This window comes from Cnephaeus nilssonii (genome assembly GCF_951640355.1).
Source record: "Cnephaeus nilssonii genome assembly, chromosome: 6".
Lineage (NCBI taxonomy): Eukaryota > Metazoa > Chordata > Mammalia > Chiroptera > Vespertilionidae > Cnephaeus > Cnephaeus nilssonii.
In genome coordinates, this window is record NC_137077.1 from 89,882,181 (window position 1) to 89,906,735 (window position 24,555).

Sequence of the window (24,555 nt, forward strand, 5' to 3'; positions counted from 1 at the left end):
ACCTGTGGTGGATAGGCGCTTACTCCCAGTTGCAGCTCACAGGAGCACCCGCGGTAAGTTTGCCAGCGAGGCACACTGAAGCACTCTGAAGAGCTCTGGTAGTGTAACTGCGTAATTGAGGTGCCTAGATGCTAAAGGTTTTTCTTTTGGGCGGTACCTATGGCCTCAGGGAGTATTCAAATTCTATAGTGTTAATCAGAGTGGAATCCAGGTGTGGCTATATTGGTTGCCTGGAGACTGGAGGGAGGGGTTATCTCTTAGGAGAAAATGGCAACCAGGGATCCGATATGACTCAGCACCAGACACGCTTCCACCTCTGCCCACTCTCCCCAGGATCCACAACTCCTCCCCTTCTCCTGCACCTCAGCCACGGGTAAGTGTCTGTATCGGAAAGGTCCTAGGAACTAGGTTCAGTGGAGAAAGACGCAGGCCCTGGCGCGAAGAGGGACCGAGTCTTTACAATCTCCTTTCTTGCCGGCACTGCGCGGTCGGGCAGTTAGCTCTTCAGGGCTGCCTTTGAGCTCAGATCCCAAATCAGACTCCAAGGTCTAAAATCTACTACCTCCCGCAGTCCCGTGGACCCTTTTTCTCACAGTCAGACACTTTGCCTATCCTCAGGGATGCGGCTTGGAGCCGTGTAGTTTTCCCCTGACCTTCTGGGTTTAGAGATCCGGCAGATTCTATTGCCCAGATCCTTGTTTTACCTTTTTCCAGGAGATCTCTGCCCTTCCCAGCTGCAAACTGTGTCACCAGCCGCTTCTCCTTTGCCAATTCGGGCTGGATTCCTCTCGTTTCAGCTGCTCCCTCTATTTCTTCCTGGACAAGGATCAGGACACATCTGCCTATTCCGCCGCCATTTTGTACCCCTGTAATGAGTATTATAAGAAAATGTATAGAATTTTTATCACCATGGCTGACAGTCGCCATTGTGTTTTATTTTTATACTAGAGGCCTGACGCACAAAATTTGTGCAAGGGGCTCGACCCCTGGCGCCTCAGTGGCTGCCTCTGCCTCGGCCCCCGCCACTGTGGCTTCGTCCAGAAGGTCATCTGGAAGGACGTCTGGTCTAATTAGTATATTATGCTTTTATTATTACAGATTTTCTTTCAATTAATCACACCTAGAAGAAGTACATTATTTAGACCAAGAGCCATGGCCCACAAGACTTTGTCCACTTAGTACAAATTTATTAAAACTTCAAGGTTAGAATTAGGAAATGCCAACCTATCATGCAACAACAATCAACAGTCCCAAATGCCTCCCTACCACTTCTAGTAAATATGATTGTCTTCTTATCACCTTGTAGAAATACTTGAGATCATTTATTCATTATTTTTCATTCATTTATCATGAGTAGGTTCTGAGGATGCAAATATTAACATAGTGGACCCTTGACTGATCGAATGCATTTCAAGTGCCAAATGAATTCAATAAAAAGTGCTAAGCATCTATTATTGATACATAACTCAGTAATCACTAACTCCCCTCCTAAAAGCTAGCTCTACTGGGCATATAAAATGGAGTGGAGATATGGTACTTACCCTTACATGTAGATTAAAAACTGACAGAGCACAAAAACCCAAATAACCACGAACAAGAAGCTGAATGTAAAAGAGATCCCAAATGACACAGTCACCACGGTGGAGAAAGTATGCTTGGGGTATGATGAGTAGTTAGTTTGGCTGAAGCAATTAATATATTTGAGTAGCCCTAGTGGGTTTTGCTCAGTGGAAAGAGCATCAGCTTGTGGACTGAAGGGTCCCAGGTTTGATTCCAGTCAAGGGCACAAGCCCAGGTTGTAACCTCGATCCCCAGTAGGGGGAGTGCAGGAGGAAGCCAATCAATGATTCTCTCTCATCCTTGATGTTTCTCTCTATCTCTCCCTCTCCCTTCCTCTCTGAAATCAATAAATATATACAGGTTGGATGGAGTTGGAAAGTAAGGCTGGAAAGGTACACTAGAGCCACATGTAAATAACTCTGAAGGTTAGATTAAGGCATCTGAATTGTATTAGGCAGCAACAGATGGCAATATGTTCCAGGCTCATCTCACATATTTTTGGCTCTAGACCTGGAATCAACAATTTCTCCAAGAAGACCTGGTTTCCATTAGTGGGAAGTGGGTTTTGGAGGCCACAATCTTGATGCTAGGGGTAGATATTACCATTTTAAAACATTTAAAAAATTAACAGCTTTATTGAGGTATAATTTACATACCCAAACTTATACACTAAACACTATAAAACGTTGCTGAAGGAAGTAAAAGAAGACCTAAACAAAGGGGAACACATCACACATTCATGGATCAGAAGACTAAATATTATTAAGATGGCAAGACTCCCCAAATTGGTCTAGAGATTCAACACAATCCCTGCTGCATTTTTTTTTTTGGCAAAAATTGGCAAGCTGATCCTAAAATTCATATGGAAATGCAAAGGACCCAGAATAGCCAACACAGTCCTGGAAAAGAATAAGGTTGAAGGACTTACACTTTCTGATATCAAAAGTGACTACAAAAATAATCAAGACAGTGCAGTACTGGTATAAAGACAGACATATAGGTCAATGGAATATAATTGAAAATCCAGAAATAAACCTTATATTTAGAGCCCTGGTTGGGTATCTCAATTGGTTAGAGCATTGCCCCAATATGCCACAGGATTGTCTTTGATTCCCCATCAGGGCACATACAAGAGTCAATCAATGAATGCATACATAAATGGAACAACAAATTGATATTTCTCTCTCTCAAATAAATTGATTTAAATTTTTTTAACCTTATATTTATAGTCAATTGGTTTTTTATAGAAGTGTCAAGAATTGTATTAAATATTCATAGAAGCACTAACCACAAGAGCCAAACTGTGGCAACAAACACACTTCAACTGATGGAAGGATAACCCAAGTATAGTATGCCTATATAATGAAATATTATTCAACCTTAAAAAGGAAGTACTAATACATACTACAATAATGATGGACCTTGAAAATGTATGTTCCATGAAAGAAGCCAGACACAAAAGAATACATATGGCAAAATTTCATTTATATGAAATGTCCACAATAGTATATGTACTACTTGGTGTAAATACTGTACCATGTGGATATGTTACCATGTTCATGTATAACCTTCCAGTTTTTTCATGCATTTCTGAATGGTGATTGTCTTGTAGTTGAGTTGTAATTTTGATGTGGTTGTGGGACGATGCGAGTATCGAGTTTACCTGTACTGCCATCTTGACCAAAGCCCCTGTAACCTCTTTTATGTATGTATGTATGTATGTATTTATTGGTTAATCCTCACCCGAGGATATAATTTTTCCATTGATTTTTTTTATTTCTTTATTGATTAAGGTGTCACATATTTGTCCTCATCCCCCAATTCCCATCCCCCACCCCACCCCCCTGTTGTCCTTAACCATTGGTTAGGCTTGTATGCATGCACACAAGTCCTTTGGTTGATCTCTCTCCGCTACCCCAACCCTCCCCTCCCCTCCCTCTGAGGCCTGACAGTCCGATCGATGTCTCCCTGTTTCTGGGTGTGTTCTTGTTCATCAGTTATGTTGTTCATCATTTCCCCTAGATGAGTGAGATCATGTGTTACTAGAAATATACTTATAAGAACCGAATGTGAGACGAGCAATAATAGTTATGCTGACAGGCAAATGAATCAGTCTGTAGTAAGTTTCTTTCTGGACCAACAGTTCTTTTGAGACCCATTTTCAATGTCCACCAGTTCCTTATGTGTACATGTCGGCACTGTTCAGCTCTGGGTGGTGGACCAATGGTGGTAATGCAGGTCCGACTACCTCTGGTTGGGTCTTGCCAGGACCCAGGGGCGCGGCTTCACCCGGACTCAGGGGCGTGCGGCCTCACCCAGTCCCGGGATCCAGTCTCACCGGGACCCAGGGGCACGTGGCCTCACCTGGACCCAGGGGCGCGTGGCCTCTCCCGGACCCAGGGGCGCGGCCTCACCTGGACCCAGGACGCAGCCTCACCCAGATCCAGGGGCGCATGGCCTCACCAGGACCCGGGACCCAGCCTCACCAGGATACAGGGGCGTACGGCCTCACCCGGATCCGGGATTCAGCTATACCCAGACCCAGGGGTGCGTGGCCTCACCTGGACCCAGGGGCGCGTGGCCTCTCCTGGACCCATGGGCGTGGCCTCACCCGGACCCAGGACCCAGCCCCACCCAGATCCAGGGGCACACGGCCTCACCCAGACGTGGGATCCAGCTTCACCTGGGCGCACGGCCTCACCCGGACCCAGGACCCAGCCTCACCCGGATCCAGGGCGCACGGCCTCACCTGGATCCGGGATTCAGCTATAGCCAGACCCAGGGGCGTGTGGCCTCACCTGGACCCAGGGGCACGTGGCCTCTCCTGGACCCATGGGCATGGCCTCACCCGGACCCAGGACCCAGCCTCACCCAGATCCAGGGGCGCACGGCCTCACCCAGACGTGGGATCCAGCTTCACCTGGGCGCACGGCCTCACCCGGACCCAGGACCCAGCCTCACCCGGATCCAGGGGCGCACGGCCTCACCCAGACCCGGGACCCAGCCTCACCCAGACCCAGGGGTGCGCGGCATCACCCGGACCCGGGGGTGCACGGCCTCTCCTGGACCCAGGGGCACGGCCTCACCCGGACCTGGGACCCAGCCTCACCCAGACCCAGGGGTGCGTGGCCTTTCCTGGACCCAGGGGCGCAGCCTCACCCGGACCCGGGACTCAGCCTCACCCGGACCCAGGGGCACATGGCCTCACCCGGACCCAGGGGCGCGCGGCCTTACCCGGACCCGGATCCAGCCTCACCTGGACCCAGGGGCACGGCCTCACCCGGACCTGGGACCCAGCCTCACCCGGGCCCAGGGGCGCATGCCCTCCCCCAGACCCAGGGGCACATGGCCTCACCCGGACCCAGGGGCACGCAGCCTCGCCCGGACCTGGGACCCAGCCTCACCGAGACCCAGGGGGCGTGTGGCCTCACCCGGATCCAGGGGCGCGTGGCCTCGCCCGAACCCAGGGATGCGCGGCCTCACTCGGACCCAGGACCCAGCGGGGCCTTGTCTTCTCGATCCCAATTCCTGTCGGTCAATTCCCTCTCAGCAATTCCTTCGGCCATCCTCTTAGAGCTCCGGGGCGGCCGCCGCGGAACTCGCCAGGCGGTGGGCTCGGCGAAGCTCCGGTGCGCCCGATGCAGGGCGGCGGGCCGGTCCAAGGTCGCTGCGGTGGCACTCGGGCCTGCAGCGGCGACCAGTCGCCGGGCGAGCGCACCCGGATCCGGGACACAGTGGGGCCCCGTCTTCCCGATCCCAACTCCCATCGATCAACCCCCTCCCAGGAACTCCTCCGGCCATTGTTCCGGATGGTGTCTGCTCTGCCCTCCAGTTGCAGTCTCAAAATTGTTGTGGTAGGCAACAATCAGGCGTCTGCCCTATGCCGCCATCTCAGTCCTCCAGAAGATTCTTAAGTAACCTTATAAATGTGGTTCTGAACACTGTGTCGTCCATTAGTTTACTTTCCTTCATCCCTTCTATTTGTGACCTCCTTCGGTGTCTCCATCTTTTGGCTGCCTCCCTGTGTTGATGGAGTGGCTTTGTGTGGTCAGTGACCTATAGGGGCCGGTAGCTCAGCTTCCCCAATCTCCCTAGGTGGTCGCTCTTGGTAGCCCCCTTTGTGGGCTGAGTGCAAAGTCTTGGTGTTGTTAAGCCTTGATTGCTGTTGGTACACTGGGAGGATTTGCCCTCCAGTCCATTTGGCTGTGAGGATCAGCTGTGTCTACGCCGGGAGACAGCCTTATTCAACTAGACTTGCAAAATTGTAAAAGCCTCTGTGCTCAGCTTGGATGGGGCGGAGTTTCAGGGTGGAGCCTACAGCCTTGGCTTCCCGTCAGCCCCGCCCTATGAGGTTCCTGGGTCTCAGTGTCCCTCTGTACTCCCTGCAAACACCTCTGAGAGAAAAGCGCCCTGGAGCTTCGCCCGCCGCCAAACAGTCTAGTCTCTCCCTCAATGAATCTGGATTCCCAGATTCTCGCCCGGAACTGGGTTTCAGTGTAGTCGGAACTGGGGCTCAGAGCAGTCTGGCTCCTTTGTCTCCTCCCCGCCAGGGCAATCCAGCGGCACAGTCAACAGACCATCCTCTGCGCGCATTCCCGTGCGCGCCTCCGGTGCTCTGCCCTTCGCCACTCCCCTGCGTCTCCGCCTCACAGCCCAGGTTCCCCCAGCATGAGCGTGGCTTCCCAGGGTCTCGCCCGGGGCCAGGGCCCAGTGCAGCCGGAACTGGGGTTCAGCACAGTCCGGAGCCCCTGTCTCCTCCCCGCCAGGGCAATTCAGCGGCATAGACAACAGTCCGTCCTCTGTGCGCATTCACGTGCGCGCCTCCGGTGCTCTGCCCTTCGCCACTCTCCTGCGTCTCTGCCTCACAGCCCAGGTTCCCCCAGCATGAGCCTGGCTTCCCAGGGTCTCGCCCAGAACCGCGGCCCAGCGCAGCCGGAACTGGGGTTCAGCAGGGTCCGGAGCCCCTGTCTCCTCCCCGCCAGGGCAATTCAGCGGCATAGACAACAGTCCGTCCTCTGTGCGCATTCACGTGCGCGCCTCCAGAGCTCTGCCTTTCGCGGCTCCTCTGTGCCTCCGCCCCCCAGCCCAGATTCCCCCAGCATGCGCCTGGCTTCCCAGGGTCTTGCCCGGGACTGGGATTCAGTGCAGTCGGAGCTGGGGTTCAGCGCAATCCGGATCTTTTATCTCCTCCCTGCTAGAGAACGCCAGCCAGGACATCAGCCGCCCTGTCCTCTGCGGCTCCATCCTCCTCGCACGCACGCGCGCCCATGTCTCCGCCCGCGTCTCCACACCTCAGGCTCCTACGGCTCCTCTGATTTTCCCTGTGGTTTTCTCCTTCCTTCTAGTTGTGGGCATTTCAGTCAGCCAGCTTTCCTGTGGTTCTGGATGAGGTCCGTTTTGACCTTTAGTTGTATTCTTGAAATTGTTGTGCCAGGCTGCAGGTTAGGTGCTTAACCTATGCCGCCATCTTGGTTTCTCCCTTCCATTGATTTAAAAAAAATAAATCTATACATAGTTTTTAATATGTACTGAGGACATGTGCCTTTTACCAGAATTAAACAGAGACCCTTCAGTCCACAGGCCGATGCTCTATCCACTAAGCCAAACCAGCTAGGGCTAAATAAATATATTTTTACTAGAGGCCCAGTGCATGATTGAATCATGCACGTGTAGGGTCCCCTACACGCTTTTGCTTTTGATCACGGGGAGCTGGGTGCCTGTCCGCTAGTGCACCAGGCCTTTCAGAAGCCTCCAGCGCGGCGGAGGCTTCTGTAAGGCCTGGTGTCTGAGCGGAAAGGCATCCAGCTGCCACACTTTTGCTTTTGATCGCGGGGAGTTGGGTGCCTGTCTGCTGGTGCACCAGGCCTTTCAGAAGCCTCCAGCGCGGCGGAGGCTTCTGAAAGGCCTGGTGTCTGAGAGGACAGGCATCCAGCTGCCACGCTTTCACTTTCGATCGCTGGTGCACCAGGCCTTTCAGAAGCCTCCTGAAAGGCCTGGTGTCTGAGCGGAAAGGCATCCAGTTGCCACACTTTTGCTTTTGATCGCGGGGAGCTGGGTGCCTGAGCGGACAGGCACCCAGCTCCCACGCTTTTGATGGTCCATGGCCGCTGAGGGGAGCTACCCTGCTGTTGAGAGGCGCAGGGGGCGGGACTCCCACCCCCTGCGCCTCTCAACGGCCGCTGAGGGGGGCTGCCACGGACACCTGGCTACCCTGCCGTTGAGAGGCGCAGCTGGGTGTCTGCGCAGGCCCCCTCAGCGGCCGCGGATTTGCCCTGGATCTGGCCTTTGAGAGTCGCAGGGGGCGGGAGTCCCGCCCCCCTCAGTGGCAGCGGATCCGTGACTCTCAATGGCCGGATAGGCCACCTCGAGTCCCGCACCCCAGCCTCCCGTCGCCCAATCGTGGGCATAGCAGAGTGATGGTAATTTACATTTTACTCTATTATTAGATAGGATTGATTTCAGAGAGGCAGGGAGAGGGAGAGAGAGAGAGAAACAGCAATGATGAGAGAGAATCACTGGTTGCCTCTGGCCTGCCCCCACAACCCGGGCTTGGAAAATAGCTGTCCCTCACTCACAAATACACACTCAGGCATGTGCCCTGACCCAGAATCAAACCTGAGACCCTTAGGTCCACAGACCAACGCTCTATCCAATGAGCCAAACCAGCTAGGTCCCCATTGATTTTTGGAGAGTGTGGAAGGGACGGAGGGGGCGAGAGAGAGAAACATTGATATGAGACAGAGACACATGGATCAGTTGCCTCCTGCACAGGTCTGGACCCAGGTTGGGGAGGCCTGCAACCCAGATACATGTCCTTGACCGGTAATGAAACCCGGACCCTTCTGGTCCATGGGGCAACACTCTAATCATTAAGCGAAATGGGCCCTAATTTGCTTTTTTAAATTGTATTGAGTTTATTGTGGTGATATTGGTTAATAATATATAGGTTTAAAATGTAAACCCTTAAAAAATTTTTGTTGTTGTTGATTTAAGAGACAGGAAGGGAGGGAGGGTGGGAAAGAGGGAGGGAAGGAGAGAAACATGAATATGAGAGGGAAACACTGATCAGCTGCCTCCTGCACACCCACCCTGACTAGGGATCAAGCCCGTAACCTGACCATGTGCCCTGACTGGGAATCAAACCAGGGACCTTTCAGTGTCTGGGACAACACTCAAGCAACTGAGCCACATCAGCCAGGGCATGAAACCTCTTTTTTAAAACTTAATGTAGTATGAACATTTCCTTATGTCATTAAAAATATCTAAAAATTACTTTAATAAATTGCATCATGTATTTGAACTGTAATGTATATTTATACTGTGAAATGTCGAGCATTTTGAAGTTTACTTATTGATAAATAATGTCATCGTGAATATATATTTGTGTATATCCTTGTGCATAATTTTGATTCAACATAAGATAAAAAAATAGTTCATTTACTCATTTTTTCTCTCAACAGATATTTATTGAGTAAATGCTTTGTGCCATTTCTCTCAGGAGTCAAAATTGGGGGGAGGGGCTTTCCATTCCACCTTAGGTTCTTTAGATCTGAGCTGATTGGTCAGTTACACGTTGGGCATTCTAGGCTTGGTTGCTAAGATACAACTATTTCTCAACAGCTGAGCAGTAGCCTCAGGAGACATTTCTGTGTCCTGTGCCTGCTTTCTGACAGTGCTACTTGAGCATTTGGTGTTGGTGAGAGAATAGAAATAGGCTCAGGCCTAGAGCGGAGGTGAGTTCAAATATGAGAAATAAAGGGGAATTGAACAAGTATATCTCAAAAGAAAACATCCAGAAATTTTTGATGGCACTCCCACTTGGAGGTCAGGTGAGGACATCTCAGACATCTTCCTGGCTCCAACATCTTCCTGGCTGATGCAAGTTTCTTTATCTCCTTAGGCATAGGTGACAGAGCAGGTTCTGCTGACAATGGGCCACCTGTTCTTCCTTATGCCACCATCCAAACTCAAGAACCAAGTGAACCAGTTAACCCGATTGTTAATGATTTTGATGTCCATGGAAGTGACAGCTTTCTTCATTTCCCAGGTGATTGGGTTGTGAGTGAGAAGGAAATTTGACTAGTTCATGTATTTCATATTTATTGAGTAGTTAATGCTGGAGTTGGCAAAGCTTGGCCCATAGTTCAAATCCATTGTGAAGCTTATTTTTGTAACAAATGTTTTACTGGAACTCAGCCATGTCCATTTGTTGAATTCACCTCATGCTTTGAAACTCTCTAACTTCCCTGTCTCTGACCTTTAGACCCAAATTTAAAGGGCCTATGAGGTTAGGTCAAGCCTACCTGGAATACCTCCCTATTTTAAAGTCAACTGGGTGTGGGATTTTACTTATATCTGCAAAATCCCTTCACATCAACACCTAGATTAGTGCTTGACTGAAAAACCAGGAGAAGGTGTGAGTACACCAGGGACCAGGGGTTTTAAGGGCCATTTCATATTATGCCTGTGATAGAAATGTTATACACATATTAGATATTTTTATGAACAGAGGATCAGGAACCAGAACCCAAATTTTCTGATTGTTAGGAATCAGTCTTTCTTCTAATGCAGTGGCATTTCTCAAACCGAGTTCCCCCAACTTCTAATGAGTATTCCACAAAAAGAAGGTGTGTTATTTAGTAAAATAGGTGGGAAATGCTGAGTTTAAAATTAAACAAGTTTCTTAACTGTAGGACTTCTCTGAGTCTTCAATAAGAAGCAGATACCAACATGGAACTGAGGTGCAAGAGATTTATTGGAGGAACACCTGTGAGGAAAAAAACAGGGAAGGGGCCAGAGGAGGCTGGGAGAGCCATCAGACTGAGTAGCAGGTCTTCCCATTGATAAGGAGAAGGGGAAGGAGAGAATAAAGGGGAGAAGGGAAGAAGAAAGGAGAGTCTTAGATTATAGTGTATTTCTAAGGAAGTTCAATGCCAACAGGGAGTCATTGAGCCAATGTTACCCATCGGAGAAGTCCAACATCTTGCTTATGTAGGCCTGCTTTAGTGGACCTGCCATACCCAGTCATTGGCTGGGAGAAATCGTTGGGAATCTAACCTCAGTTTTAAAAAGTGATGGATTTTAGAGTAAAGAAGTTGGATATGTTGGTCAATTATGCCCTCCAGAATAGGCTTCTGAAAGGCACATTTTTCATGGTTGGTCAACATGTTAATATGCGTTTGTAAATTTCCAAAAGGAATTTTTTTTTTTTTGGCAACACCCATTAGCAACAAGTTTCCAGGGATCACCGTTTCTGATCTACCATTGCACTACCAACTCAAATTCACTTTCCTTGGTATATGAAGATTTGACCTTCCTCATGTATGTGCTCTGAGCTTTCTCCTTTAGTAGAGCAGCCAGACTCTTATTTACTAGTACTAACCCTTCTGTCACATGTCTGCATGTTGCCTTTGGGAAGGTCTAAGAACCTGGAACAGAGGTTTGCTCTGTGTAATCAATTAGCCAGTTAGAGGATAAAATTTGTACCCTAACTGCTAGTCTGCAGATTGTGTGGGTAGAGATTCTACCCTACATTTTGGCGGACAGTGGTAATGTTTTGGCTACTTCTTCCTTCTCTCTCCTTCTCTATCAATCCAGGGGATAGTGATTAAGAATCGAGATGTTTGTCAGTCTATAGTATAATTTCTTTAGACATTAACTAGCACTAGCCAGCTCTCCTTAGGGAGGTTGGCCCTATTTGGGGGTCCATTAGGCAAACCAAAGGGGAAGAAATGTTAAATATTTAAAATCCAGTGGAGGGATTTCTGCTCTGGCAAAGAGGGAGTAACTGAGGCCACAATTACTCTCTTCTCTGAAACAACTAAAACACTACGCAAAATATATGAAATAATGGTTTTCAAACTATTGAACAGTAGGCCACAAGGAATAGTGTCCCTGAGAGACAGGAGAGAATGGCATAAGCTCTACTATTGCCCCTGTTTACTTCCTTGAGAGAATTTCCAGTCATTGGCAGAGGGAAAGAAACCCCAGGAAAAGTTGATGAACTTTCTGAGTTGAGAAGATAGCAATGAGAGACCAGGGAGACCAACATAGCTGGAGTTTACTGGTGGAATACTAAATAGTCCATGTGTGTGAGGAAATGCTTTCAGGTGAGGAAAAACCCCTGACTTGAAAGAATAGTAGCCAGAACTCACACAGGGCCAACATTTATACCAGTTCCCACCAAACAGTCTTAAAATCTCATAATTCATAGGACATTAGGTAGATGGGTGGGTTGGGGAGAAAAATTAACAGTAGGCTGAATGCTTTCCTGGTTCTGTCTAACCAACCTTAAAATCAAGACCCCAAAGGATCAAATTATTTTCAAGTAACTAACTGTGTTCCAGGAACAACGCAAGAGTATTTATAGGAATACTAAAGTATCCAATACCCAATAAGGTAAGGTTACAATGAGTCACATTACATTTTTTTAAAAAATCACCAGGCAAGCAAAGAAGCAGGACAATATGGCCTATAATAAGGAGAAAAAATAAATAAACACTGACCCAGAACTCACACAGATGTTAGAAGTAGCAGACAAGGACATTAAAACAGATATTATAACTGATTCTGTTGGATTAAAAACTAGTGGAAAGATTAAGTAAATAAGTAAAACCCAGGAATAATATTTTTAAAAGGACCCAAATTGAATTTCTAGAGTTAAAGACTAGAATATCTGTGATGAAAAACACTGGATAGTATTAATGACAGATCAGACATTGCAAAAGAAAAAACTGGTTAATTGAACATAGCAATAGAAATTACACACAATGAAACAGAAAAAATAAACACAGAAGAAAGCATCAGCCTGGCCAGAGTGGCTAAGTGGTTGAGCATTGACCTATGAGCCAGGATGTCACAGTTTGATTCCGGGTCAGGGCATATGCGCAGGTTGCAGGCTTGATCCCCAGGGGGGGGCATGCAGGAGGCAGCCCATCAATGATTCTCTCTCATCATTGATGTTTCTACCTCCCTCTCCCTCTCCTTTTCCCTCTGAAATCTATAAAACATAAATTAAAAAAAGAAAGCATCAGTGAGGCATGCAACGACTTGAAGCAGCCTAATTTACGTGCAATTCGAGTCCCCTCATTAATGGAAAGACAGAAAATGTATTTGAAGAAATAGTGGTTGAAAAATTTTTAAATCTGAAGTGTAAACCTACAAATCCAACACACTCAATGAACCCAACATAAGAAATAAAAAAAACTACTCCAAATCATGTCACAATCAAATTTCTCAAAACCAGTGAAAAAGAAAAAATGGTTTCTTTAAAATTAAATTTATTGGAGTGACATTGGTCAGCATGAACATACAGTTTTCAGGTGTGAGTTTCAGTATTACAAGATCTGCATATTGCTCCATGTGCTAACTACCCAAAGTCAGATCTGTGTCACCATATATTAGTTCCCTCTTCTCTCCCCACCCCTTTGATCCATGTTGAATTAATTTTTGTACGTGGGGACAAACTGTAATCCACTTTCATTCATTTCCATGTGGCTTTCCAGTTTTCCCAGCACCATTTATTGAAGAGACTATCTTTACTCTGTTGTGTCTTTCTGGCTCCTTTCTCAAAAATTACCTGTCCATATGCATGTGGTTTTATAGCCTGGCTCTCTATTCTGTTCCATTGATCTGTGTGTCTGTTTCTCTGCCAGTACCATGCTGTTCTGGAGGTCATAGCTCTGTAGTATAATTTGAAGTCAGGTAGCGTGATACCTCCAACTTTGTTCTTTTTTCTCAGTATTGCCTTTGCTATTTGGGGTCCTTTGTGGTTCCATACAAATCTGATGACTTCTCATTCTGTATCTTTAAAAAATGACATTGGAATCTGTATATTACTTTGGGTAATATGGCCATTTAAACTATGTTGATTCTTCCAATCCATGAACATGGAATATTTTTCCATTTTATTGTGTCTTTTTGAATGTCTTTTAATAATGCTTTGTGATTTTCAGTATATAGGTCTTCCACATTCTCTGTTACGTTTATTCCTAGGTATTTTATTCTTTTGATTGCAATTGCAGAAGGAATTGTTTTTTTATTTCTTTTTCTGAATTTTTGTTGTTAGTATACAGGAAGGCAATGGATATTTGCACATAGATTTTTGTAACCTGAAACTCTACTGTATTTGTTTATTGTTCCTAATAGTTGTGGGTAGTTTTTTTTTTGTTTGTTTGTTTGTTTTATTTTTGGTGGAGTCTCTAGTGTTTTCTTTATACAGAAAAATGTCATCTGCAAAAAGTTATAGTTTTATTTCTTCCTTCCATATTTGAATGTCTTTTATTTCATTCTCTTGCCATATTGCTCTGCTTAGGATTTCTAGCACTATGTTGAGTAAGAATGGTGAGAGTGGACTTCCTTGTTTTGTTCCTGATCAATCTCTCTCTCTCTCTCTCTCTCTCTCTCTCTCTCTCTCTCCCCCCCCCTCTCCTTCTCCCCCACCTCCAACCTATCTAAAATGAATTTTAAAATATTTTAAAAATTGGCAAAATATTTGAATAAATATGGGGATATCAAATTAGCACTGGAAAAGTTGATAAAAATCATTTAGAAAAATTTAAAATTACATTGAGATGCCACTATACATCTGTAAATTGGCACAACCATTTTGGAAAACAGTTTGGCAGTTTTTAAAAAATTAAGTGAGAGATTTGTAGTGACAGAATGCAGATCAGTGGTTGCCTGGGGAAAGGAACGTTGTTCCGAGGGGAGGGCAATAGGGGTTACAAAGAGATAAGAGGAAAGTTTTGGGGGTGATGGATATGCTCATTATCTTAATTGTGGAGATGGTTTCAAGGGTGTTTACATTTATTAAATAGTATACTTAAAATATGTGCAGTATATTATATATCAACTACAAGCCCAGTGAACAAGATTCATGCACTCAGCAGGAGAGGAGGACGGGTGGGGGAGGGACTGGGGGGTACGGGGTCCCTGAGCCCCGCCTGCGCCCTCTTGCAGTCCAGGAGCCCTTGGGGGTTGTCCTACTGCCAGTTTAGGGCTGTTCCCTGCTGGCCTAAGCCAGCAGTCGGACATCCTTAGGGCTGCCTGCACTACCACTGTGCTCACCATGCTTCTGGATGAGCGGCGCTTCCCCTGTGGGAGCGCACTGACCACCAGGGAGCAGCTCCTGTGTTGAGCACGTCATAGTGACCAGTCCTTCTGCTGTTCGGTTGATGTGCCTATTACCCTTTTATTATATACAATTAGACATCAATAAAGCTGTCTTTTAAAAAAACAAAATGGACTGCTTACACATGTGAAAACTGAGGCAATTTGTAGCCTCTCACACAAGTGAGAAGAAAAACCCATAAAACAATACAATCCACTCGATATTTAGGATTTTAAGTGTGGTTTTTCCAAATTGTGCAAGACAGAACAATAGAACCAGTTCTTTCTTTGGCCATGATTCATTTTTTAAAAAATTTAATAAATCTTTGTTTTTCAGATTATTATAATAGTTTCTCTTTTCCCCCCATAGCTCCCCTCCACCAGGTTCCTACCCCACCCTCTGCCCCCTTACCTCTCCCCCCGTCTTCATTCATAAGTGTACGCTTTTTGTCCAGTCTCTTCCCGCAACCCCCACTCCCCTTTTCCCTAGAAAATTGTCAGTCCACTTCCTTTCTATGCCCCTGATTCTATTTTATTCACCAGTTAATACTGTTCATCAGATTTTTTATTCCCTTGGTTTTTAGATTCACTTGTTGATAGATATGTATTTGTTGTTCTTAATTTTTATCTTTACCTTTTTCTTCTTCTTTCTCTTCTTAAAGAATACCTTTCAGCATTTCATATAATTCTGGTTTGTTGGTGATGAACTCCTTTAGCTTTTTCTGATCTGTGAAGCTCTTTATCTGACCTTCAATTCTGAATGATAGCTTTGCTGGGTAGAGTAATCTTGGTTGTAGTTTTTTGCTATTCATCACTTGGAATATTTCTTGTCATTTCCGTCTGGCCTGCATAGTTTCCGTTGAGAAATCAGCTGACAATCATATGTGTGCTCCCTTGTAGGTAACTAACTGTTTTTCTCTTGTTGCTTTTAATATTCTCTCTTTGTCTTTTGCTCTTGGCATTTTAATTATGATGTGTCTTGGTTGGTCCTCTTTGGATTCCTTTTGTTTGGGGTTCTGTGTGCTTCCTAGACTTGTAAGTCTATTTCTTTCACCAGGTGGGGGAAGTTTTCCTTCACTATTTCTTCAAATAGGTTTTCAGTATCTTGCTCTCTCTCTACTTCTGGGACCCCCATAATTCTGATGTTGGTACGCATGAAGTTGTCCCAGAGGCTCCTTACACTATCTTCATATTTTTGGATTCTTTTTTCTTTCTGCTTTTCTGGAGGAGTGTTTTTTGCTTCTTTGTATTCCAAATCTTTGACTTGATTCTTGCGATCCTCTAGTCTGGTTTTAGGTCTCTATAATATTTTTTATTTCAGTCACTGTATGCTTAATTTCTAGTTGATCCTTTTTCATATCCTCGAGGGTCTCGTTAAATTTATCGGCCTTTTCTAGGAAATTCTTGAAAAACCTTATAACCGTGGTTTTGAACTCTATATCCAGTCATTTGCTTTCCTCCATTTCCTTCATTTGTGACCTGCCTCTTTGTCTCCACAATTTAGCTGCTTCCCTGAGTTGATGGAATGGGTTTGTGTGCTAGGTGTCCTAGCAGGGACCAGTGGCTCAGCCTCCCCAGTTACCTGAGGCTGACATTCTTATTGTGCCCCTTTGTGGGCTGTGTGTGCAGTCTTGTTGTACTTAAGACTAGATTATTGTTAGTATCACTGCGGGGAGTTGACGTCCAGGCCAATTGGCTGTGAGGATCAGCTGTGTCTCCACTGGGAGAGCTTCTGTGCTCAGCTTGGATGGGGCGGAGTCTCAGGGCTGAGCAGACAGCCTTAGTTTTTCATCAGCCCTGCCCTAAGGGGCCCTTGTGTCTCAGTGTCTTGCAGCAATGGCTGCACGCACCTCTGAGAGAAGGCTCCTCTCGAGTTTCGCCCGCTGCCAGACAGTCCAGTTTCTCCCCAAATGAGTCTGGTTACCCAAAAGTCTCACCTGGAACTGGAGTTCAGTGCACTTGGGAGGTTTAATTTCCCTCTTGAACGAGAAAGCTAGCTGCGTGCTTGCTGCCTGCCCTTTCTGCATGCTGCAAGTAAGCCAGCCACTTATTAAGCCACCCCCCCCCCCTTTCTGCTCGCAGGTCTCTGTACCTCTGTCCTCCACAGCTCCTCTGAGTCTCAGTGTCCTTTTCTCTTTCCTTCTAGTTGTAAAATTTCCACTCAGCCAGCTTTCTGTTGGTTCTGGACTATGTCCGCTCTGTCGTCCAGTTGTAGTTTTGAAATTGTTGTGCAAGGCAGCAATATAGGTGTTTACCTATGCCGCCAACTTGGTTTCTCCCTGGCCATGATTTCTTTGTCCTACTTCTTTAAAGTCAGCCAACACCTGCAATGCTGAGTTGCTCTAAAAGTTACCGTGGAATAATGAGGTTACTTGGGTGAGGTGGAGGAGCAGCTCATGGCAGTACTTGGCTATGGAAAAACTAGCCTCTCGGGTCTTCCTGAAAAGATCCAAGAGGGCAGTGTGAACTATGATATTGGGCCCTCTCTGAGAGGAGACCTGAGGACAGAGGCTTCCCCTTGAGGCTGTGGCAAGGGCTGGCTGAGTGGCTGACTCTGTCCTTACACACACAGTGTATCTGCCAACTGGTGAATGCTCTGGCGCTCAGCGGCTGCGGAGGTATAAACTTGGAATCCCAGCTGGAAAACATTATAGGCGTGCTGTTCCAGCAGGTGAGTGCTGGAGGCTGGAAGTATCCCGGGCTTGGTCTTCCCCTCTTCTGTGGAGGTGATGGTTACCCCAGCCCAGGTCACAACCTCCACTCGGCCCTGGGTTTTTCTCATGGTGACAGTAACTGCACACACCTCAGGCTTCACTGCCTGGATTCTGGTCACAGAGTGGATATTCTCTAAGAGGTAAATTGCATACATTTCTGTATGTTTCTTGGGGTGGAGGCCATTGTTGCTCCCTCTAAACTGGTTAAGGGCAGAGAGTCCAAACCGACCCATTATGCCTGTGGGAAATGGCAGGCCTTCTGTGTTGCAGCCTAGAGTAGGAAGAGGACAATTGAACATTTTGCAAAAAGGTGTTACCTTCCATGTATTTGCTGGCCACATCTTCTTTCCTTTGGGGCTGTGTAGGTGTGTTCCTGGGTTCTATTTTCACATTCTCCTTACGGGCAAGTGCCACCCTTATTCTGGCTGCATACCTCAGTTTCTCCATCCATGCCCAGAGCCCCTGATTTTTCAGTGTTCCCAGGACTGATGGCCTTGGTCTCCCCACAGCTGAGTGCAAAAGTCAACCCATCAGATCCTCACTCTGTGGAGAACTGCAGCCTCGCCCTGACGGCTTTCTACATCCTGGGTAAGTTAACACATTTGCCCAGCCCCAGGTATGTGTCCCTGGGTACTCAAGACTTTGTACTCCTTGGGGCGCTAGGTTCCCAAGATGGGCTTCTGTCCTTCAGACAAGATGCAAAGTATCCATGTAAAGTTTGCCTGAAATTCAATGAATCTCAAAGGGCATAGGCATTCTCCCCTCCCTATCCCTTTGGTTACCACTCCCTTCCCCTGGGGTTGGCTCCCCTTTCTCCTTTGGTGATCCTGAGCTCAGAAAGGTGATAATGTGATTAAAGCACTGATGGTCACGAAAGAGGCTCTGACCTAATGGGAGAGCACATGGTGGGGCAGGGGAGGGACAGGCCTAGCTCAGGAAAAGCATCTGCCCCATGCTGGGATCATGGTAATGCTGGGCAAACACTGGCTCTCTTTCTTCCTCCTTTTTTCTCCAACGTAATAGACCCTAATTTACCCAGCTCATGGCATCAGTGGTTTGCTGTGAGCATGATTTTCTTCTGCACACCACCTCCCACTTAAACATACCCCTGACTCCCATGTATTCATGCCCTCTGATAGCCAAGTTATACCAGGATCAGATGGTATCCCTAATACTATCGGCCATGGAGTCCACTGAGCCATCCAAGATAGAATCTGCCCTTCAAGCATTCACAGACGTGTTCCAGGAATGTGAGTACGAACTGAGCCTGGTCCTAGAGATCTTCTTGCTCAGGAAATCTTCTTTCTGGGGCAGACACTCCCATGTGGGGTAGTTAAAAGCACAGTTTTAAACTCAATATAAACTCAATGGGTTCAAACTGGGACAGATTACTTTTAGTCTGTACCTCTATTTCCTCATTTGAAAAATGGAGGTGCCTGGGCTGGGTGGCTCAGTTAGATGGAGTGTCATCCTATATACCACAAGACTGTGGGTTCGTTTCCGGTGAGGGCACATACCTAGGTGGGTGGTATGTTCCCTGATCGAGAGCATATGGAAGGTGACTGATCAATGTTTCTCTCTCACATTGATGTTTATCTCTCTTCCTCTCCCCCCCCCCCACCTCTTTCTCTAAAATAAAAAACAACCTATCCTTGGGTGAGGATTATAAAAAACAAAAATGTCGTTAACATTAATTCCTACCTTTAGGCATTTTTATTGAGAAAACATAGTGTATGTTTAATTCTAATCAAGTGTCCATCAAAACTTTGCTGTGTGCCTAACACAGAATGAGGCACAGAAAATACACACATAAATAAGACATGGTCCCTGTTCTGAGGAGCTCACTGTCAAGTAGGGAAGAAGAGACTGTTCACACAGCAACAGGATACAGGATAATATGTGATAAGTTACTTAAATGTGAGCATGGCGATGGGCAACAGGAATGCAGAGAAGGCGTCAGTCAGGAGATGGGATAGACTCTATGTAGGAGCTGTGCTGAGAACAGAAAGGAGACTGAGTCAGCAGAAGGAATTCACACAGACAAAGAGCAGTGGTGGCATTTCTAAAGGTTGAGATCGCAGACGGTGAGCAGAACAGCATGGCCAGTGAGGCAGACTTGTGTGCTCAGCTGTGGGAGCCTGGCAAGGGCTGAGGACCAAGAGCAACAAAGGGGGAGGGAGGAGACTGACACCTCCCCCCAACCCTGCCTCATGTATGTCTGTCTTTCCTCTAGTGCCTCTGACAGAGAAGCTGCTGCTCGTGGTGCTGAATTCAACCATTCTGGTGATTCAGGAGGACCTCGAACCAGTGAGCAGAATGGCAGAATGTTCGGGCTGGGAGGGCAATTGCTGTTTTGAGAAATTGGGGTCTGGTAAAATGGAGAGGGGAAGGTTTGGGGGAATGAAGAGACAGGTAAGGCATCCTTGCCAAGCTACTTCTGGTCTCAGACTTTTCTGCCCATGGGTTACATTTGGGCTTGTCAAAACCTGAGAAAGGTTTGAGAAGTGGACAGGTGGTTCCTTCATATTTTCTGAGCCTTTTTGGTGGGCAGTACTGTGGTGAGCCCAGTAGGGACATGAAGCTCTGAAAGATATTAATTCTTTCCCCCGAGAATTCAGTTTGCTTAGGGAGAGAAGTCCTGAAACAACACATCTTGCATGGAGTCTGAGAAGATCAATATATATTTTTTTCTTACCTTTTCTTTACATATGTGTGTGTGTGTGTGTGTGTGTGTGTGTGTGTGTGTGCATGTGTGTGTGTGTGTAAATTATTTTCTTTAAAAAATTTATTCAATTACAGTTGCTATACAATGTTATATTAGTTTCAGGTGTACATCTGAAATAAAAAAACTACTCCAAATCATGTCACAATCAAATTTCTCAAAACCAGTGAAAAAGAAAAAATGGTTTCTTTAAAATTAAATTTATTGGAGTGACATTGGTCAGCATGAACATACAGTTTTCAGGTGTGAGTTTCAGTATTACAAGATCTGCATATTGCTCCATGTGGTAACTACCCAAAGTCAGATCTCGTGTCACCATATATTAGTTCCCTCTTCTCTCCCCACCCCTTTGATCCATGTTGAATTAATTTTTGTACGTGGGGACAAACTGTAATCCACTTTCATTCATTTCCATGTGGCTTTCCAGTTTTCCCAGCACCATTTATTGAAGAGACTATCTTTACTCTGTTGTGTCTTTCTGGCTCCTTTCTCAAAAATTACCTGTCCATATGCATGTGGTTTTATAGCCTGGCTCTCTATTCTGTTCCATTGATCTGTGTGTCTGTTTCTCTGCCAGTACCATGCTGTTCTGGAGGTCATAGCTCTGTAGTATAATTTGAAGTCAGGTAGCGTGATACCTCCAACGTTGTTCTTTTTTCTCAGTATTGCCTTTGCTATTTGGGGTCCTTTGTGGTTCCATACAAATCTGATGACTTTTCATCCTATTTCTTTAAAAAATGACATTGGAATCCGTATATTGCTTTGGGTAATATGGCCATTTAAACTATGTTGATTCTTCCAATCCATGAACATGGAATATTTTTCCATTTTATTGTGTCTTTTTGAATGTCTTTTAATAATGCTTTGTGATTTTCAGTATATAGGTCTTCCACATTCTCTGTTACGTTTATTCCTAGGTATTTTATTCTTTTGATTGCAATTGCAGAAGGAATTGTTTTTTTATTTCTTTTTCTGAATTTTTGTTGTTAGTATACAGGAAGGCAATGGATATTGGCACATAGATTTTTGTAACCTGAAACTCTACTGTATTTGTTTATTGTTCCTAATAGTTGTGGGTGTTTTGTTTGTTTGTTTTATTTTTGGTGGAGTCTTTAGTGTTTTCTTTATACAGAAAAATGTCATCTGCAAAAAGTTATAGCTTTATTTCTTCCTTCCATATTTGAATGTCTTTTATTTCATTCTCTTGCCATATTGCTCTGCTTAGGATTTCTAGCACTATGTTGAGTAAGAATGGTGAGAGTGGACTTCCTTGTTTTGTTCCTGATCAATCTCTCTCTCTCTCTCTCTCTCTCTCTCTCTCTCTCTCTCTCTCTCTCCCCCCTCTCCTTCTCCCCCACCTCCAACCTATCTAAAATGAATTTTAAAATATTTTAAAAATTGGCAAAATATTTGAATAAATATGGGGATATCAAATTAGCACTGGAAAAGTTGATAAAAATCATTTAGAAAAATTTAAAATTACATTGAGATGCCACTATACATCTGTAAATTGGCACAACCATTTTGGAAAACAGTTTGGCAGTGTTTAAAAAATTAAGTGAGAGATTTGTAGTGACAGAATGCAGATCAGTGGTTGCCTGGGGAAAGGAACGTTGTTCCGAGGGGAGGGCAAGAGGGGTTACAAAGAGATAAGAGGAAAGTTTTAGGGGTGATGGATATGCTTATTATCTTAATTGTGGAGATGGTTTCAAGGGTGTTTACATTTATTAAATAGTATACTTAAAATATGTGCAGTATATTATATATCAACTAGAAGCCCAGTGAACAAGATTCATGCACTCAGCAGGAGAGGAGGACGGGTGGGGGAGGGACTGGGGGGTACGGGGTCCCTGAGCCCCGCCTGCGCCCTCTTGCGGTCCAGGAGCCCTTGGGGGTTGTCCTACTGCCAGTTTAGGGCTGTTCCCTGCTGGCCTAAGCCAGCAGTCGGACATCCTTAGGGCTGCCTGCACAACCACTGTGCTCACCATGCTTCTGGATGAGCGGCGCTTCCCCTGTGGGAGCGCACTGACCACCAGGGAGCAGCTCCTGTGTTGAGCACGTCATAGTGACCAGTCCTTCTGCTGTTCGGTTGATGTGCCTATTACCCTTTTATTATATACAATTAGACATCAATAAAGCTGTCTTTTAAAAAAACAAAATGGACTGCTTACACATGTGAAAACTGAGGCAATTTGTAGCCTCTCACACAAGTGAGAAGAAAAACCCATAAAACAATACAATCCACTAGATATTTAGGATTTTAAGTGTGGTTTTCCAAATTGTGCAAGACAGAACAATAGAACCAGTTCTTTCTTTGGCCATGATTCCTTTTTTAAAAAATTTAATAAATCTTTATTTTTCAGATTATTATAATAGTTTCTCTTTTTCCCCCCATAGCTCCCCTCCACCAGGTTCCTACCCCACCCTCTGCCCCCTTACCTCTCCCCCCGTCTTCATTCATAGGTGTACGCTTTTTGTCCAGTCTCTTCCCGCAACCCCCACTCCCCTTTTCCCTAGAAAATTGTCAGTCCACTTCCTTTCTATGCCCCTGATTCTATTATATTCACCAGTTAATACTGTTCATCAGATTTTTTATGCCCTTGGTTTTTAGATTGACTTGTTGATAGATATGTATTTGTTGTTCTTAATTTTTATCTTTACCTTTTTCTTCTTCTTTCTCTTCTTAAAGAATACCTTTCAGCATTTCATATAATTCTGGTTTGTTGGTGATGAACTCCTTTAGCTTTTTCTGATCTGTGAAGCTCTTTATCTGACCTTCAATTCTGAATGATAGCTTTGCTGGGTAGAGTAATCTTGGTTGTAGTTTTTTGCTATTCATCACTTTGAATATTTCTTGTCATTCCCGTCTGGCCTGCATAGTTTCTGTTGAGAAATCAGCTGACAATCGTATGTGTGCTCCCTTGTAGGTAACTAACTGTTTTTCTCTTCCTGCTTTTAATATTCTCTCTTTGTCTTTTGCTCTTGGCATTTTAATTATGATGTGTCTTGGTTGGTCCTCTTTGGATTCCTTTTGTTTGGGGTTCTGTGTGCTTCCTGGACTTGTAAGTCTATTTCTTTCACCAGGTGGGGGAAGTTTTCCTTCACTATTTCTTCAAATAGGTTTTCAGTATCTTGCTCTCTCTCTTCTTCTGGGACCCCCATAATTCTGATGTTGGTACGCATGAAGTTGTCCCAGAGGCTCCTTACACTATCTTCATATTTTTGGATTCTTTTTTCTTTCTGCTTTTCTGGAGGAGTGTTTTTTGCTTCTTTGTATTCCAAATCTTTGACTTGATTCTTGCGATCCTCTAGTCTGGTTTTAGGTCTCTATAATATTTTTTATTTCAGTCACTGTATGCTTAATTTCTAGGTGATCCTTTTTCATATCCTCGAGGGTCTCGTTAAATTTATCGGCCTTTTCTAGGAAATTCTTGAAAAACCTTATAACCGTGGTTTTGAACTCTATATCCAGTCATTTGCTTTCCTCCATTTCCTTCATTTGTGACCTGCCTCTTTGTCTCCACAATTGAGCTGCTTCCCTGAGTTGATGGAATGGGTTTGTGTGCTAGGTGTCCAAACAGGGACTAGTGGCTCAGCCTCCCCAGTTACCTGAGGCGGACATTCTTGGTGTGCCCCTTTGTGGGCTGTGTGTGCAGTCTTGTTGTACTTAAGACTAGATTATTGTTAGTATCACTGCGGGGAGTTGACCTCCAGGCCAATTGGCTGTGAGGATCAGCTGTGTCTCCACTGGGAGAGCTTCTGTGCTCAGCTTGGATGGGGCGGAGTCTCAGGGCTGAGCAGACAGCCTTAGTTTTTCATCAGCCCTGCCCTAAGGGGCCCTTGTGTCTCAGTGTCTTGCAGCAATGGCTGCACGCACCTCTGAGAGAAGGCTCCTCTCGAGTTTCGCCCGCTGCCAGACAGTCCAGTTACTCCCCAAATGAGTCTGGTTACCCAAAAGTCTCACCTGGAACTGGAGTTCAGTGCAGTTGGGAGGTTTTGTTTTTCTCTTGAACGAGAAAGCTAGCTGCGTGCTTGCTGCCTGCCCTTTCTGCATGCTGCAAGTAAGCCAGCCACTTATTAAGCCACCACGCCCCCTTTCTGCTCGCAGGTCTCTGTACCTCTGTCCTCCACAGCTCCTCTGAGTCTCAGTGTCCTTTTCTCTTTCCTTCTAGTTGTAAAATTTCCACTCAGCCAGCTTTCTGTTGGTTCTGGACTATGTCCGCTCTGTCGTCCAGTTGTAGTTTTGAAATTGTTGTGCAAGGCAGCAATATAGGTGTTTACCTATGCCGCCAACTTGGTTTCTCCCTGGCCATGATTTCTTTGTCCTACTTCTTTAAAGTCAGCCAACACCTGCAATGCTGAGTTGCTCTAAAAGTCACCGTGGAATAATGAGGTTACTTGGGTGAGGTGGAGGAGCAGCTCATGGCAGTACTTGGCTATGGAAAAACT

At 45.7% G+C, this 24,555-nt stretch overlaps 1 protein-coding gene across 1 annotated transcript in view; it reads left to right on the top strand.

The window, feature by feature from the left end:
• Positions 1-5,198: 5,198 nt before the first annotated feature.
• Positions 5,199-24,555, top strand: part of LOC307101113 (maestro heat-like repeat-containing protein family member 1) — a gene marked incomplete at its 5' end in the record, with an annotated part of 62,753 nt that continues 43,396 nt past the window's right edge. Inside the window, 2 exons of the mRNA XM_079773807.1 lie at positions 5,199-5,294; positions 9,467-9,607. Of these exons, the coding sequence (XP_079629933.1) occupies positions 5,199-5,294; positions 9,467-9,607 (237 nt within the window). The remainder of the gene's footprint in view (positions 5,295-9,466; positions 9,608-24,555) is intronic.